The 14,147-nt window shown below is 31.9% G+C and overlaps 1 protein-coding gene across 1 annotated transcript; it reads left to right on the top strand.

The window, feature by feature from the left end:
• Positions 1 to 6,673, top strand: LOC133803909 (calcium-dependent protein kinase 29-like). Its single transcript, XM_062242051.1, has 8 exons — positions 1 to 990; positions 1,817 to 1,960; positions 2,528 to 2,680; positions 2,766 to 2,881; positions 3,066 to 3,233; positions 3,501 to 3,628; positions 3,936 to 4,035; positions 6,321 to 6,673. Exons 1-8 carry the CDS (start codon positions 333 to 335, stop codon positions 6,396 to 6,398), a joined length of 1,545 nt encoding a protein of 514 aa, XP_062098035.1. The 5' UTR covers positions 1 to 332; the 3' UTR covers positions 6,399 to 6,673.
• The last annotated feature ends 7,474 nt before the right edge of the window (positions 6,674 to 14,147 follow it).

The raw sequence follows: 14,147 nt of genomic DNA, 5'->3' as shown, positions 1-14,147 counted from the left end.
GAGGAATCGTCATACAAAAGTCTAAAGCTAAGCTCTGAGTACGTAACACGAAACCGTCGCCAACTCTCTCTCTCTCTCTCTCTCTCTCTCTCCCTCTCTGGCAAAGCGTCCCTGAGCAAAAAAAGTGAGAAACGAATGATGCTCAGAACCATATAGCTGGGAAAAAGCAAAGAACAAAATAAAGCTTTAATCTTTCTGTTTCCTACCTATCACATATAGTATTAGTCCAAAACGTATTGAAATTCGTTGAAGAGAAGAGAAAAAGAGAGACCCAAGTATTCATCTGAAACTATATCCCATCTCTTTTAGCTTTCTTTCTCTCAAAAATCAACATGGGTATTTGCTTTTCTTGGTCGAAATCCCATGAAATTCCAATTTCTTCGTCCTCTGATTCCCCTCCTCCTAGTTACCAACAATTACCCAAGAGAACTCATGAGCCATGGAACCCAACTGCATCAAGTTCTTCATCTCATGTTCAAAGAGGACCCATCTTACAAAGACCTTACGATGATATAAAATCGATTTACAAGCTCCAAAAGGAGCTGGGAAGAGGTCAGTTTGGGGTAACCTATCTTTGTGAAGAGAGGGCCACTGGGAGAAAATACGCCTGTAAGTCTATTGCCAGGGGAAAACTTGTTACTGATAAGGACATTCGAGATGTCAGAAGAGAAGTCAATATTTTGCAACATCTTACAGGTCAACCCAATATAGTTGAGTTTAAAGGAGCTTACGAGGATAAGCAAAACCTGTATTTGGTTATGGAGTTGTGCTCTGGAGGTGAGCTTTTTGATCGGATTACAGCTAAAGGGAGCTATTCTGAGCGTGAAGCAGCCAGGATCTTCAGGCAGATTGTGAATGTCGTTCATGTTTGTCATTTCATGGGAGTAATGCATAGAGACTTAAAGCCTGAGAATTTCTTGCTTGTTAATAGAGATGAAGATTCGCCCATTAAAGCCACTGATTTTGGACTCTCTGTCTTCATTGAGCAAGGTTGGTCAGTAGCTTAGTCTCATTTTTTGGTTGCTTGGATTCTATGATTGTTTCATGTGTTGTTTGAAAAATTTTGAACGAACGAAAATGACTTGTTTCAAAAAAAAAAAAATATATAGGATTATTCTAAATCTGATATTAGTTTCAACATGGTGGTAATAGTGTTTGGTGATGTTGTAAATCAGTTTGTGTTCAATTCAAATAATGTATTTTCACCATTTGGGTCACATGTGAATAGTTAGTTGGGAACGTACACTTTAAGCTCTATTTTTCATGAATTATATATATATTCAGGAAAAAATGATTCAGATAATGACTAGACATATGAGAGGCTTAAGTCTGTGTGTTTACATTACCATCCATCCATGTGAGCCAACGGGTCAAGAGAACCAAGTCAAGAAAAGAAAATAACTAGTCAACCAAGTCAACCATTTTCAAAGTAAAGACAAGAATAAAATTATAATATTGGTCCATCGCATCATATGACTGCGACATCAACTGAGTTGAGTCCCAGTAAACACGTTTAGATTATTATTTTTTTTTTTTTAAAAATCAACTTTTGTCATTAGGATTTACTTGAGAAAAAAAGCTTGTAATGATTGGCAGTCCAATGATGAGTTTTCAAGAAAAACCGGTTACAAATTTGTGATTATTTAAAATAAAAATAAATAATTACTGTCATGAAATTATTAATTATATGTTGTTTTTAATTGTTTACAATATATCAAGTGCATTCGATTCGATAAGATGTTGTTAATAAAATTATTGTTCAGAAATTTAAGACTTAATTCCTATTAAAAATTAATTACAAACGACATTTTTACAGGAAGAGTATACAGAGACGTAGTTGGAAGTGCGTACTATGTGGCCCCAGAAGTATTGCGTCGAAATTATGGAAAGGAGATCGATGTTTGGAGTGTTGGAGTTATTTTGTACATTCTTCTAAGTGGGGTTCCTCCATTTTGGGGAGGTACATTTTTTCTTTCATTCATTCATTATTTATATTCAAAATTATATATGTGTATATATTGTTGCAATCAATATAAAAATAATAATTAATATAAAAATTTCTTATAATTGGTGTACAACATTGTTGCCACATCTAGTCCATTTTCTTTCGCACTCTATTATTAATTAAATTTTTAGTTTGGAAATCCAAGTTATTAGTTCCATTTTTAGTTTTTTTCAAATTTATTTTGAATTCTAAAAATTAAGAAGAGAAGGGAAGGGATATAGTTGTCTATTATGTATTAATTAGTTAGTCTCAAAATTACAAGCTTGCTATTGACAATTTGGCTGGCTTGATGAGCAAACCTCTTGTTTGTTGGGGTTGTTTTTTATAAAAAGAAAGAAAAAATGGGTTACATCTCAAAACCATCTGATGAGTGGATAAATTATGCTTTTATAAATAGTATGATAATCTCACATGCTTTCGTGGGATTCTATTCTCCGACAATATTTGTGTTTGTTTTTGGTTGGTATCATCATAAGTTGTTATTGAGAAGTGAATAATGAAGAATTGAATTGATTATGTCAGAGACCGAGAAAACGATTTTTGAAGCAATTTTGGAAGGCAAACTTGACTTGCAAAGCTCACCATGGCCTTCCATATCTGCTTCTGCAAAGGATCTTGTTGCAAAAATGTTGAAGATAGACCCTAAAAAAAGAATTACAGCCGCTGAAGCCCTTGGTGAGTAACTAACTTATTTAAAACAACTTTTCATGTTTAATTAATTTGAATTGAAACTAGTTTGACAGTAATTTATTTTTATTAGAACATCCATGGCTGAAGGAAGATGGTGAAATCTCTGATAAGCCTATTGACAGTGCTGTTCTAACAAGGATGAAGCAATTCAGGGCTATGAACAAAATGAAGAAACTTGCTCTCAAGGTACTATAATCTATAACCTTTATTATAGTATTTGTACCTTTTTAACCTCTCCACTACCAAAAAAAAAAAAAAAAGCTACTTACTTGTATACTCTATTACACCACTAAATATTTAAGATATGAATCTTGATAACAAATTTTTGATGAATTTTAACATTTCAAATGTTGGACTGGACTGTTGTAAGGTAATAGCAGAGAACCTAGCAGAAGAAGAAATCCATGGCTTGAGACAAATGTTCAACAACATGGACACAGATGGAAGTGGCACAATCACACTAGAAGAACTGAAAACTGGGTTGACCAGATTGGGATCTAAACTTTCTGAATCCGAAATACAGCAGCTGATGGAAGCTGTGAGTATTTTTCTTTGAACAATTTGTTAACTTTACGAGCACTTTTGCAAAATTGACTGATTTACACCTAAACAATCGCTCTTGTTACCCAAAATTTACACTAAACTAAGCGACTTTAAATATCACATTTTCAGGTTGTTAGTTTAGCAAATTCCTCTGTATTTTATATATACATACATATATATATATATATATATTCTTGTTCTTGATGAAAGTAAGTAGTCTTTGTTGGACTCAAAATCAAGTGATTCACCTAATAATTATCAGGCTGATGTTGATCATAACGGGGCTATAGATTACATCGAATTCATTACTGCTACCATGCATCGCCATAGACTTGAGAGAGATGAGAACTTGAGGAAGGCTTTCAGATTTTTCGACAACGATGAAAGCGGGTTAGTTAAATTAAAACATCATTTTTTTCAACTCTAATTTTCTTTATTGTTATAATTAATTAATTAGTAATAATTAAGTAAGGTACCCTCTTTCATTTGTATCCATATTTTGAATTTTTTTTCTGGTATTTTAGTTTCAAACACTCGCAACAGAGTGTACTTTCTAATCCTACGAGAAATATGATTATAAAAATGTATAATATTAAACTATTTTTGGTTAATTAATTTTAAAAGTCGGTACTTTTCAAATTATTCCTATTTTATTATTTAGTAGTCTTTTTGTGACGTTAGTTAAATTCTTTAACAGTTTTATCACAAGAGAGGAGCTCAGGCAAGCTATGACTCAATATGGAATGGGTGACGAAGCTACAATTGATGAAATCCTTGACGATGTTGATACTGACAAAGTGAGTAATTAATATTAGAGGAAATTACTTTTTTTTATAGGTTTTTTTAACAAGTTTACAAAAATATGTCTTTTTTTTTTAATAAAAAATTATTTTATGAATTTTTTTTTAAATATTTTAATTTTATGAATTTAGTTTTTCATATTTTTGTATAAAAATTAGTTTATGCAATAGTTTTATTTTTAATTAAGTTTATTTAAATTAGGAGATTATTTGTCTTTTAAGTATTTTTATATTAGTTTTATTATACAATATTGATTTAGTATTTTAAAAAGGGAACTTAATCTATTTTATTATTTTTTATATTGTTTAATGTTTATTTTTCACAATTTAATGTTCAAATTTAAAATCACAAATACATTTTTACTTTACTATTTTTAATTTTTATCACTTCAATTTCTCTTCTTATTGACGTCTTAATTCTTTTCATTCTTTGTCAAACTTTTTTGGAGCAAGCTTCTTATTAAGTCGTCTCTCTTTCAATTCAAAATATTTTATTATTTATTATCATTTTTTATTATTGTACTTATTTTTTTTACTATACATAAAAAAAATCAAATCAATTTTTTTGTTCTAACTTTTTTTTTTTTTTTTACATTTTTTTAAAGATCACAACTTTTTTTTCCTTGTTTGAGTTCAGTAACTAATAACAATCACGTTTTCATATATGATTTTTTTTTTTCATATTTGGATGTTTTCATCAGGGTAACTAGGTACTCATTCACGTTTTTATATCAGTTTTTTTTTTCTTTTCAAATTTGAATGTTTACATCATGGTAACTAGTTACCCATTCATATATTTTATATTTATTTTTTTCTTTCCAAATTTGGATATTCATATCATGGATATTCACGTTTTCATATCTAATTTTGTTTTTCCAAATTTGAATGTTCCCACTAAGGTAACTGGTTACCCATTCACATTTTCATCAGATTTTTTTTCTTCAGATTTGATGTTCCCATAAGATTTTCATATCTATTTTTTTTTTCTTTCCGAATTTGGATGATATTATCAGGTTACTAGTTACCTATTCAAGTTTTTATATATATATTTTTTCCAGATTTGGATGTTGATAACTGGTTATCCATTCACATTTTCATATTTTCTAGATTTGAATGTTCTCGTTAGGGTAACTGGTTACCTATTCACATTTTCATATTTTTATTAGTTTTCTTTCCAAATTTGGGTGTTCCTATAAGGGTTACAGGAAAAAGACAATGCTAAAAAAATGATTTAATTTTTTTTGACATATAATGGAAAAAACTATAAAAAAATTACAATAATGAAAGATAATATGAAAAAGAACATGTGTGAAAAAAAAAGAACAAAAATAGAATGAGAAAAGAATAAGTAAAAAAATGAAGAAAAAAGAAGGAAAAAAAATTGAGGAAAGAAAACTAAAAAAATATGAAAAAGAACAAAACAAAAGAAATGATGAATGAAAAAAAAAAAGATGAATGAATAAAAATGAAAAGAAGAAGAAGAAAAATAATGTAAAAATAGAAAGAAAAAAAAAGATGAATGAAAAAATTAGTAGAAAAAAATGAAAAAAAAAGAAAGAAAAGAAATTCATGTGTGAAAAAATTAAAAAAAAATAGAAGGAGAAAAAAATAAATACAAAAATGAAGAAGAAATAGAAGAAAAAAAAGGAAAGGAAACTGAAAAATATGAAGAAAAAAAAACAATATAAATGAAAGAAAAAAATAGATAAATGAATAAAAATGAAAAGAAGAAGAATGAAACATTTGAAAGAAAAAGAAAAAAGATGAACGGAAAAAATTGATAGAAAAAATGGAAGAAGAAAAACTGAAAAATAATTAAAAAATAAAGGAAAAAATAAAAATAAAGTTGCATTCAAAATCAAAGAAAGTATAACTATGATAGAAAATGTGGCATAATTATATATTTTTTCAAATTTATGGAAAATAAAATCTCATAAATATAAACTTTCAAATAAAAAAGCCATAAAAAAATAGAAAAATTAAATGTTTATATTTTTGTAAAACAACCGTAAAAATCTCATAAATATGAAGAAAAAAAATTCGTTAATATTATACCTTTAAGGCATTTCTTAAGTAAAAGTTTTATTAGAGAAAAATATAGTGATTTTTTTTCTTAAAAAAAATTATAAGGGGTTTTTTTTAATATTTTTTTGGTTTTGAATACATATAATAATTCTAAATTTTATAAAATAGAATTTCTCAATTTTTTTTATTAAAATTCATGATTCAAACAAAGGATAAAAGTTTTATTTTCTATACTTTTCTTTTTCATAAATATGTAGGATGGAAGAATCAACTATGAAGAGTTTGTTGCCATGATGAGGAAAGGAACAGTAGATAATGAAGAGAAACGAAGATAAAATAATATTGTGTTGAGTTTGATTATGGTAATTACTCCACATATCTTGCCTTTTTACTCATCTCTCGAATAAGTTGCCCTAGAGTTTGGGATGTTCAAAGCTGTATGATCAATTAAGCAGGTCTTCCATATTTGTATGAAATGAAAATTGAAAATCACAGTGTATATGTTGTGTTTGTAAATGTTGAAATGATTAACATATTAAATGTATAATATTATATGCTTAATAATAAACGTTAGAATAGAGAATAAACGTTTTTCTATTCTCTTCCTGTATTACTTCTTATTTGTGTCATTACTAAATATGCAAATTACGGTTCTTTATTGCAACTATATTAAATTTTTTTTTTAAAATTAACCAATTATTTAAATATTATAATATAATCTCATTTTTTTCTTTTTGGGGATTTTTTACTTAAATAATTTATTATAATAATATCACATATATTATTTACAAAATTATATACAATATATATCATTTTATTAAACATAATTATATAAATACAATCCGATCATTTAAGCCACTCTACTAATTTGTTTTACATAAATATATAACTTCTCTTATTTAACATTATAAGAATTCAATTAATAAATTAAATAGTAATTATATAACATATAAATTATTATCTCGATTAAATGAGATTCCACAACCAACATGCGGCAATTCCATGAAATTTGAATAACCATCTTTAGAAATATAAAAGAAATTATCTTAATAAAATTATTTAATTTGATAAACTAATATAGTGAAAAAAATAAACAATTTTATTAAAAAAAAAAAAACATAAAAGTATTCATTATAAAAGTACTCATCCAACAATAAATTAACAAAATCATTTATATAACTATAACATATTATTTTAATGTATTCTTTTATTTTTATTTTTATTTTTATTTTATTGAAAAATATTTAAAAAAAAAGGACAACTATGTATAATTATAACATATCCATCTAACTTAAATATTTTTGTTTATTTTACTATACCACGATAAAAATAAATGAAAACGATATTTAATAATAGCGTTATTATTGTCTAAAATATATGTTATTGTTTATTTTATTATAACATGATGCACAAATATGACAATTGCGTATACTACAATGATATTTGGGAAGATCGTTGCACTTATACCCTTTGCTGGTAAGTTTCAAATATGAGTTCAACAACACACAATTACAAATCACACAAAACGTAGATGAATGTTTAAGACAAAGCAATCAAATTATGTTTATTTGATTAGTTATTCAAAAAAAGTTTACTGACATTATACATGATATTGCTATACAAAATAAATTGCTATTATTAAAAAAATTTAACAAAAATGTTTGTCTTTTCATGAATCAAGTTAATATGGCGAGATATCAAAGACACAAACTACAATGGAATGAGGAAGCACATAATCTAACAATATCAATAATAAACAATGATGAAGAAATTCTGGGTGCAACTAAAATTGATGATGATCCATTCTTGTATGGGAAGCAAAACATCACGAACATCAAAACATGGCATGTCTTCCAGGACAAGCAAAGTATGATAAATGCAATGAATTTGTGGTCCATATGATCAAATTACCAACACAAGGTTAAAAGAGCATCAAACAGAGATTATGCGTCGGGTTAAAATATAATTCCCAACCTGTGAAAAAAAAGAATATTTCATTGAACAATTACAAAATAAACCATGTAAAAATATAAAAAGTAAACTAAACATAAACATAACAATTTATAATGAAGGTTGATATCAACAACATTTAAGAATCACATCTACCAATTTAAAATAAAAAATAACAATTAAAAAATAAACAAATCTTTTTAAAGTAAAATATATTCATTCAACATTGACAAAATAAACATTGTTTTCCAAAAAAAAAAACATAACATAATGGTATATTCATAGCAAGAAATATTCATAAAAATAAATATAAACATAACTGTATATTCACAAAAAAGAAAAAAAATTTAACATACAAAACAATCCAGAAAATGAAAAATGACATCATGAGCATAAACATAAAAATAAACAAAATTGTTACTAACAACAACCAAGACATTAAATTTAAAATAAAAATATATTATTCAGTTTAGAAAAATAAACAAACAATGACGTTAAAAATAATAATAAACATATTTGTTTAGAAAAAAAAGAAACATATTTGTTTATAACAATGAACAATAATCAATGATCAATAGAAAATACAATCTTGAAATAAACTAACATAAAAAATAACCATTTCTGTGTCTCAACACTAAAATAATTCATGCTAATAAACAGTTTGAACACAAGTAAATAAAACATAAAAAATAAACAAATGCTTGAAAATCAAAACTAATGTAAAATTTAGGATTAACTACACACAAAATAGTGAAGGGTAAATATAGATACACATATGCATGATAACAAAATCATTTCATTAAAACTAAATAAAAATCACATCTTCATAACAAAATAAAAAATAAACTAAACATAGAAGAATGTGAAATCGGTGATTTTTTTTATGGATGGAAAAAAAACCATCTTTTAAAAAAATAAATTGTAAAAAATAAACATAAAATAATGAAAATGATGAATCGTTTATGGTTTATGAAAAAAAAAAATAGATATCAACTTTAATCAATAAAAAAAAACATTGATCAACGGAGAATCAGGGACATCGTCGGAATCGAACCTCTTGTTTGGAACCACAGCCGCCTCCTCCACCATTTTCATCTTCTTCGTTGAGCGACCATGAATGGGGGGACTCTCCATTCTCATCACTCTCCTTGGATTCTGACGCCTCCTCCATAACATCCTCCTTCTCCGGCAACTCTGTGGTGAGTGTATCACCGACACTCTTTGTTGAAACCATTAGCGTTGGAAGAGGTAGAAGAAATAGGGGTTTTCACTTTTTGGTTTGGAAGAGAGAGGGTGATGATTTTGATTTTTTTTGGGCAGATATTTTTTGGTTTTTTGAAATGAATGAGAATGTGAAAATGTTAGTATAATGGGTAGTTATGGCTACAAATCCAATCCCCCTTTCACGGTTTACAATAAATTATATCAAAAAATAATATAAAATAAAAAAAGTAATCTAATCAATTAAAATCTAAAAATATTTAAGATTTGTATATTAAAACGACATTAGTATTATCAATATTAATATAGTAATATAAAATATTTGTTTTAGGGTTTATAACTTTTTAGACTTTGTGTTTTGTCTCATTATTTGTTTGGATAATTTGTTTTAACAAATTACTTTTTGGACCATGTGTTTGGTAAAATAGTTCAAATAGACCCCTAAACTCGATTTTTGTCAAAGTTTTTTGAACTAAAATCACAAATAATTCACTAAATTAATAGCCCATAACTAAAGCACAACTGTTCTGCCTAATAACTGTGTTGTTATATTCATTTTTTTCTATCAAAATCAGATTTAGGGGTCTCTTTGAACTATTTACAAAATATAATGTCCAAAAAGTAATTTGTCAAAACACATGATCTAAACAGATAATAGAACAAAATATATGGTCCAAAAAAGTATAAACCATTTGTTTTAGGGAAATTTGACTTTTTATGCTTAATATGGGGTTATAATTCAAAAAAATCCTAGGCATTTTTATCATTACAAAATAATGCCAATTCATTTTAGGATACCCAAAATACCCCTCACATTTTGAACCTCCCACTTGTCTCTTCAGTTTTCCCTCTCTCTCTTTCTCTCGGAACTCTACAGTTTTCCCTCTCTCTCTCTTTCTCTCGGTACTCTTCAGTTTTCTCAGTGCGCCCACCGACGTCGATCCTCCGACTCCCCGCATGACAACCGTCGACTGCCCGAGACCGCCCACCGAGACCGACGGTCTGTCTCCAACTCCCTCGTCGATTCCCCGAGACCCGCATGGCGACGATTCCTGAACCCAACTCCGAGTCGATTCCCCGAGACCTCCCTCCTCCGCCTCAACGGTCCTTGACCCACTAAGGTCGATCTCCCTTATTGTATTCAGATGTGCATATGGTGTGTATATATATGATTATATGTATATATTTTTTTAATTTTTTGTGTGAATGTTGTGACTCTTTTCGTTTATTGCATAGTTTACGAATTTTTTTGAGCATATTGATATGCTTTGTTTGAGTATTTTGGAATGGGTATGTTGAAAGACGATTGTGAGTTTTTGCCTGGTTTTTTTGATGTTGCTCGATGGTTCGATGGGGGGTTCGATGAGCCTCGATGGGTAGGCATTTAGAGGGTTCGATGCATACTCGATGGGTACTCGGGGTTCGATGCATACTCGATTGGGTTCGATAGATTAGGTCATTTGGGGTTTAAGGTTTGTGCTTCTGTGATTTGATACATGCTCGATCATGGTTCGATGCATGCTCGATGGTCATTCGATGCATGCTCGATTGGGTTCGATAGGGTAGGCCCATTATGGGTTCCAGGTTTAAACCTAAGAAATTAGATGCATGCTCGATGGGGGTTCGATGCATGCTCGATGGAGTGGGTTTTATGTTAGGTTCGATGCAGGCTCTAGGGTTGTTCGATAGTGGTTCGATGGGTGTTCGGTGGGTACTCGATAGGGGTTCGATGGGTGTTCGATGCATGCTCGATTGGGAACCCATAGGGTAGGCCCATTATGGGTTCTAGGTTTAATCCTAAGAAATTAGATGCATGCTCGATGGGGGTTCGATGCATGCTCGATGGATTGGGTTTTATGTTGAGTTCGATGGTGGTTCGATGCATGCTCTAGGGTTGTTCGATAGGGGTTCGATGGGTGTTCAGTGGGTACTCGATAGGGGTTCGATGCATGTTCGATAGGGGTTCGATGGTTGCATGTATGTTTATTGATGGATTTTTCACATGACTTTGTTTAACTGTATTATTTTTATCTTTATTTTTTGTAGATGCTGAAGTTTCTTTTACCCTTGACAGATCACTTTCCTGGACGAGTCACATATAGGGGCAATGGTTACTTTAAAATAATCAAGGACAGGTTTGAGGAGCTCGGGTTGATAGAAAGGGTGAAGGAATCCCCTTTCAAACAATTTTTCATGGCTGAGAAATTAGACTTCTCTGCATCTCTCATACATCAATTAATGTTGTGCAAGATCCAGTGCATCAAAGAGGATGAGTTGCACTTACATTTGGGATCTAGACCCTGTAGATTTGGTAGAGGCGAGTTTGCTTTGGTTACGGGGTTGAACTTCAGTTCCGGGCCATTTGAGACTAATTTGAAGAAACACATGACTAGTGACCACTTAATCAATGAGTGCTTTAATGATGAAGAAACAGTGAAGATAATGCATTTGGAGGCTGCTTTAAAAAACTGCACTGTAGTTGAAGATGCCTACAAGTTGGGCTTATGTTTCTTTGTTGAGGGGGTTTTACTTGCACGAGAGGGCAAGTTAAATGTCTGGATAGATTCGCTGAAGATGGTGGAGGACACTGAGTACTTCTTTACTTACCCATGGGGGAAGGTGTCTTTTAACAAGCTTATGAATTTATGTAAAAAAGACATGCATCATCAAAAGAGGAACTATGAAAAGAAGAAGGAAGTTAAGGGGAAACAAAAAGAAGCAAAATACAGTTTGTATGGTTATGTCCCTGCATTGTAGTATTGGGCATATGAAGCCATCCAACAGTTTGCACGTGAGTATGGTATTAACCATGGAAACCAGTTTCTGAGGATGCTCAGTTGGTCGAGCAATAAGGAGCGTCCTATTTCGAAGGCCGACTTTGCACCGATGTTCAAGAAGACGAGTGTAAGTTCTACTATATTATGTCAAAATAGAGTATTCTTTGGTGGTTTCAAACTAACTTAATGTTTGGTATTTGATGCAGTTGATTGTGCTGTCCATGTTGAAGCCCCGGCCTTCGGAGATAGATTATTATAGCGCTCTGACGGAGGGTGATGCTCCCTTGTATCCCGGGTTGGGCCAAGAAGAAGAGGTGGAAACTCCCACTAATTTTGAGAAGGTGGCGGAGATAGCTGTTGAGGTTGCGAAGGCAGCCAATATTTTTGTTGATGGCCCTGATGATGAGGATACCCCAGTCCCCATCGGCCCCAGCCCTATTGGTACACCCCAGTCCTGGTCAACCTGATTTACGGGAAGTGTTGGAGAGGTTGGAGCAAGTCGAGAGTCGTCAAGATACCATCCTAAAGAACCAGGCAGTCATCATGGATGTTGTCAATAAGATCTTGACATTCATACAAGATCTTCCAAATGATTATGCTTCTGACTCACTTGACCTCCTAGATGATTTTTTCGTACATGACATAGGCACTCCTCCCCCGATAGTACTCACAGCAAATCCTGAGCCCCAGGTGTTGCTATTATAGAACCTGGGGATGTTGCTGGTGTAGAGTTTGAATTGGCCAAGAGGAAAAGACGCAAACCTAAGAAATTTGAAGACTACACCGACCCAACCAGAAAGAAAGCTCGTTTGGATGCGATTGATGACGTGCCATTAGTCCTCGACCCTCTAAAGAAGCCACTTGCTACACAGTACAGGACGGTCGACAAGTGGTTGCTTGGAGATATTCCAAACAAGATGAAGAGGGATGTCCAAACTGGTGTGTATGGTCCAAGTTGGTTTTTGACGTTGAAGACACCACAATTTTGTATCGATGATGGGGTAAGTAATTTTATTAATATCTGTTATCTGGTATAAACAGTGGGTTCGATAAGGTTCGATAAGGTTCGATGTGGGTTCGATTAGGGTTGTAGTAGCATTAAATTTGGTTCGATAGGGGTTCGATGGATAGAGGGAGATGGTTTGGTTCTAGTAGCTTTAAATGGGGTTCGATAGTGGTTCGATGGGGTTCGATAGGGGTTTCGATAATGGTTCGATAGGGGTTTCGATGGGGGTTCGATAGGCAGATGGTTCGATGGGGTTCGATAGGCAGATGGTTTGGGTTCATGGGGTTCGATAAGGGTTCGATGGGGGTTTCGATGGAGGTTTCGATGGGGGTTTCGATAGTGGTTCGATAGGCTGATTAAATGCTTTCCTATCATTTTTGCAGCATATTGATGCAGCCAAGCATATGCTACATAGGCGTCGACAGTTCTATCCCGGGGCGTATCGGCAAGATGCTATTGTGATGAATATTATGTTCTCACAAGTGGTACCGGCCCGTTATGATGCATATCAGAATGCCAAGGAAGCGGATAAGAAAATGTTTTTGTGGGATTCAGATGTGATATCAATGATTACAGGAATTGACAATCAATTTCTGGCATCGTGGAAGGGAGTAGACACTGTATATTGGTGCCAAAACTACATTCAAGCGCATTGGTTTGCAGTTGAAGCCTCCATTTTTACTTGGACTCTGAATGTTTATGATTCAGACGTGACCGTGATAAGTGATAAACAACTGCAATCGTTTATGAAGTCATGGTCTACTTTGTTCCCATCGTTGTTATTGCAGTCACAACTTTTCAAGGACGACCCTCGGTTGACGATTCCACCTAGAGCTAAAAGATGCAAAGAGTTCAACGTGCACTGCATGCCAGTTGATTCAGTACCTCTACTGTCACTGGCAAAGATCTGACCCACCTTCTGGATACCACTATCTCTCCAGTGGGTAACAAAGTACCAAACCCCACAGCATAGAAATCACAAGGTCTACACAACCTATCAATAATGCTACTAGCAACAAAGGAATGTGTAGCACCAGAATCAATTAACACATGATAAGGGGTCCCTGCACTAAGAAGCTGACCTGTAACGACTGAGGGGGAAGCCTCAGCTTCTGCTTGAGTCAACGTGA

The sequence above is a fragment of the Humulus lupulus genome, chromosome X (genome assembly GCF_963169125.1).
Source record: "Humulus lupulus chromosome X, drHumLupu1.1, whole genome shotgun sequence".
NCBI lineage: Eukaryota > Viridiplantae > Streptophyta > Magnoliopsida > Rosales > Cannabaceae > Humulus > Humulus lupulus.
Note: the sequence above shows the minus strand (reverse complement) of the source record. Positions and strands in the feature narration are given on the sequence as shown.

What these genes read in the sequence shown, in the direction of transcription:
- LOC133803909 (XM_062242051.1), top strand. Translation starts at nt 333, where the DNA reads ATGGGTATTTGCTTTTCTTGGTCGAAATCCCATGAAATTCCAATTTCT. An exon ending in TGAAGAAACTTGCTCTCAAG is followed by an intron (nt 2,882 to 3,065) that starts GTACTATAATCT and finishes GACTGTTGTAAG; the next exon opens with GTAATAGCAGAGAACCTAGC. An exon ending in TTCGACAACGATGAAAGCGG is followed by an intron (nt 3,629 to 3,935) that starts GTTAGTTAAATT and finishes ATTCTTTAACAG; the next exon opens with TTTTATCACAAGAGAGGAGC.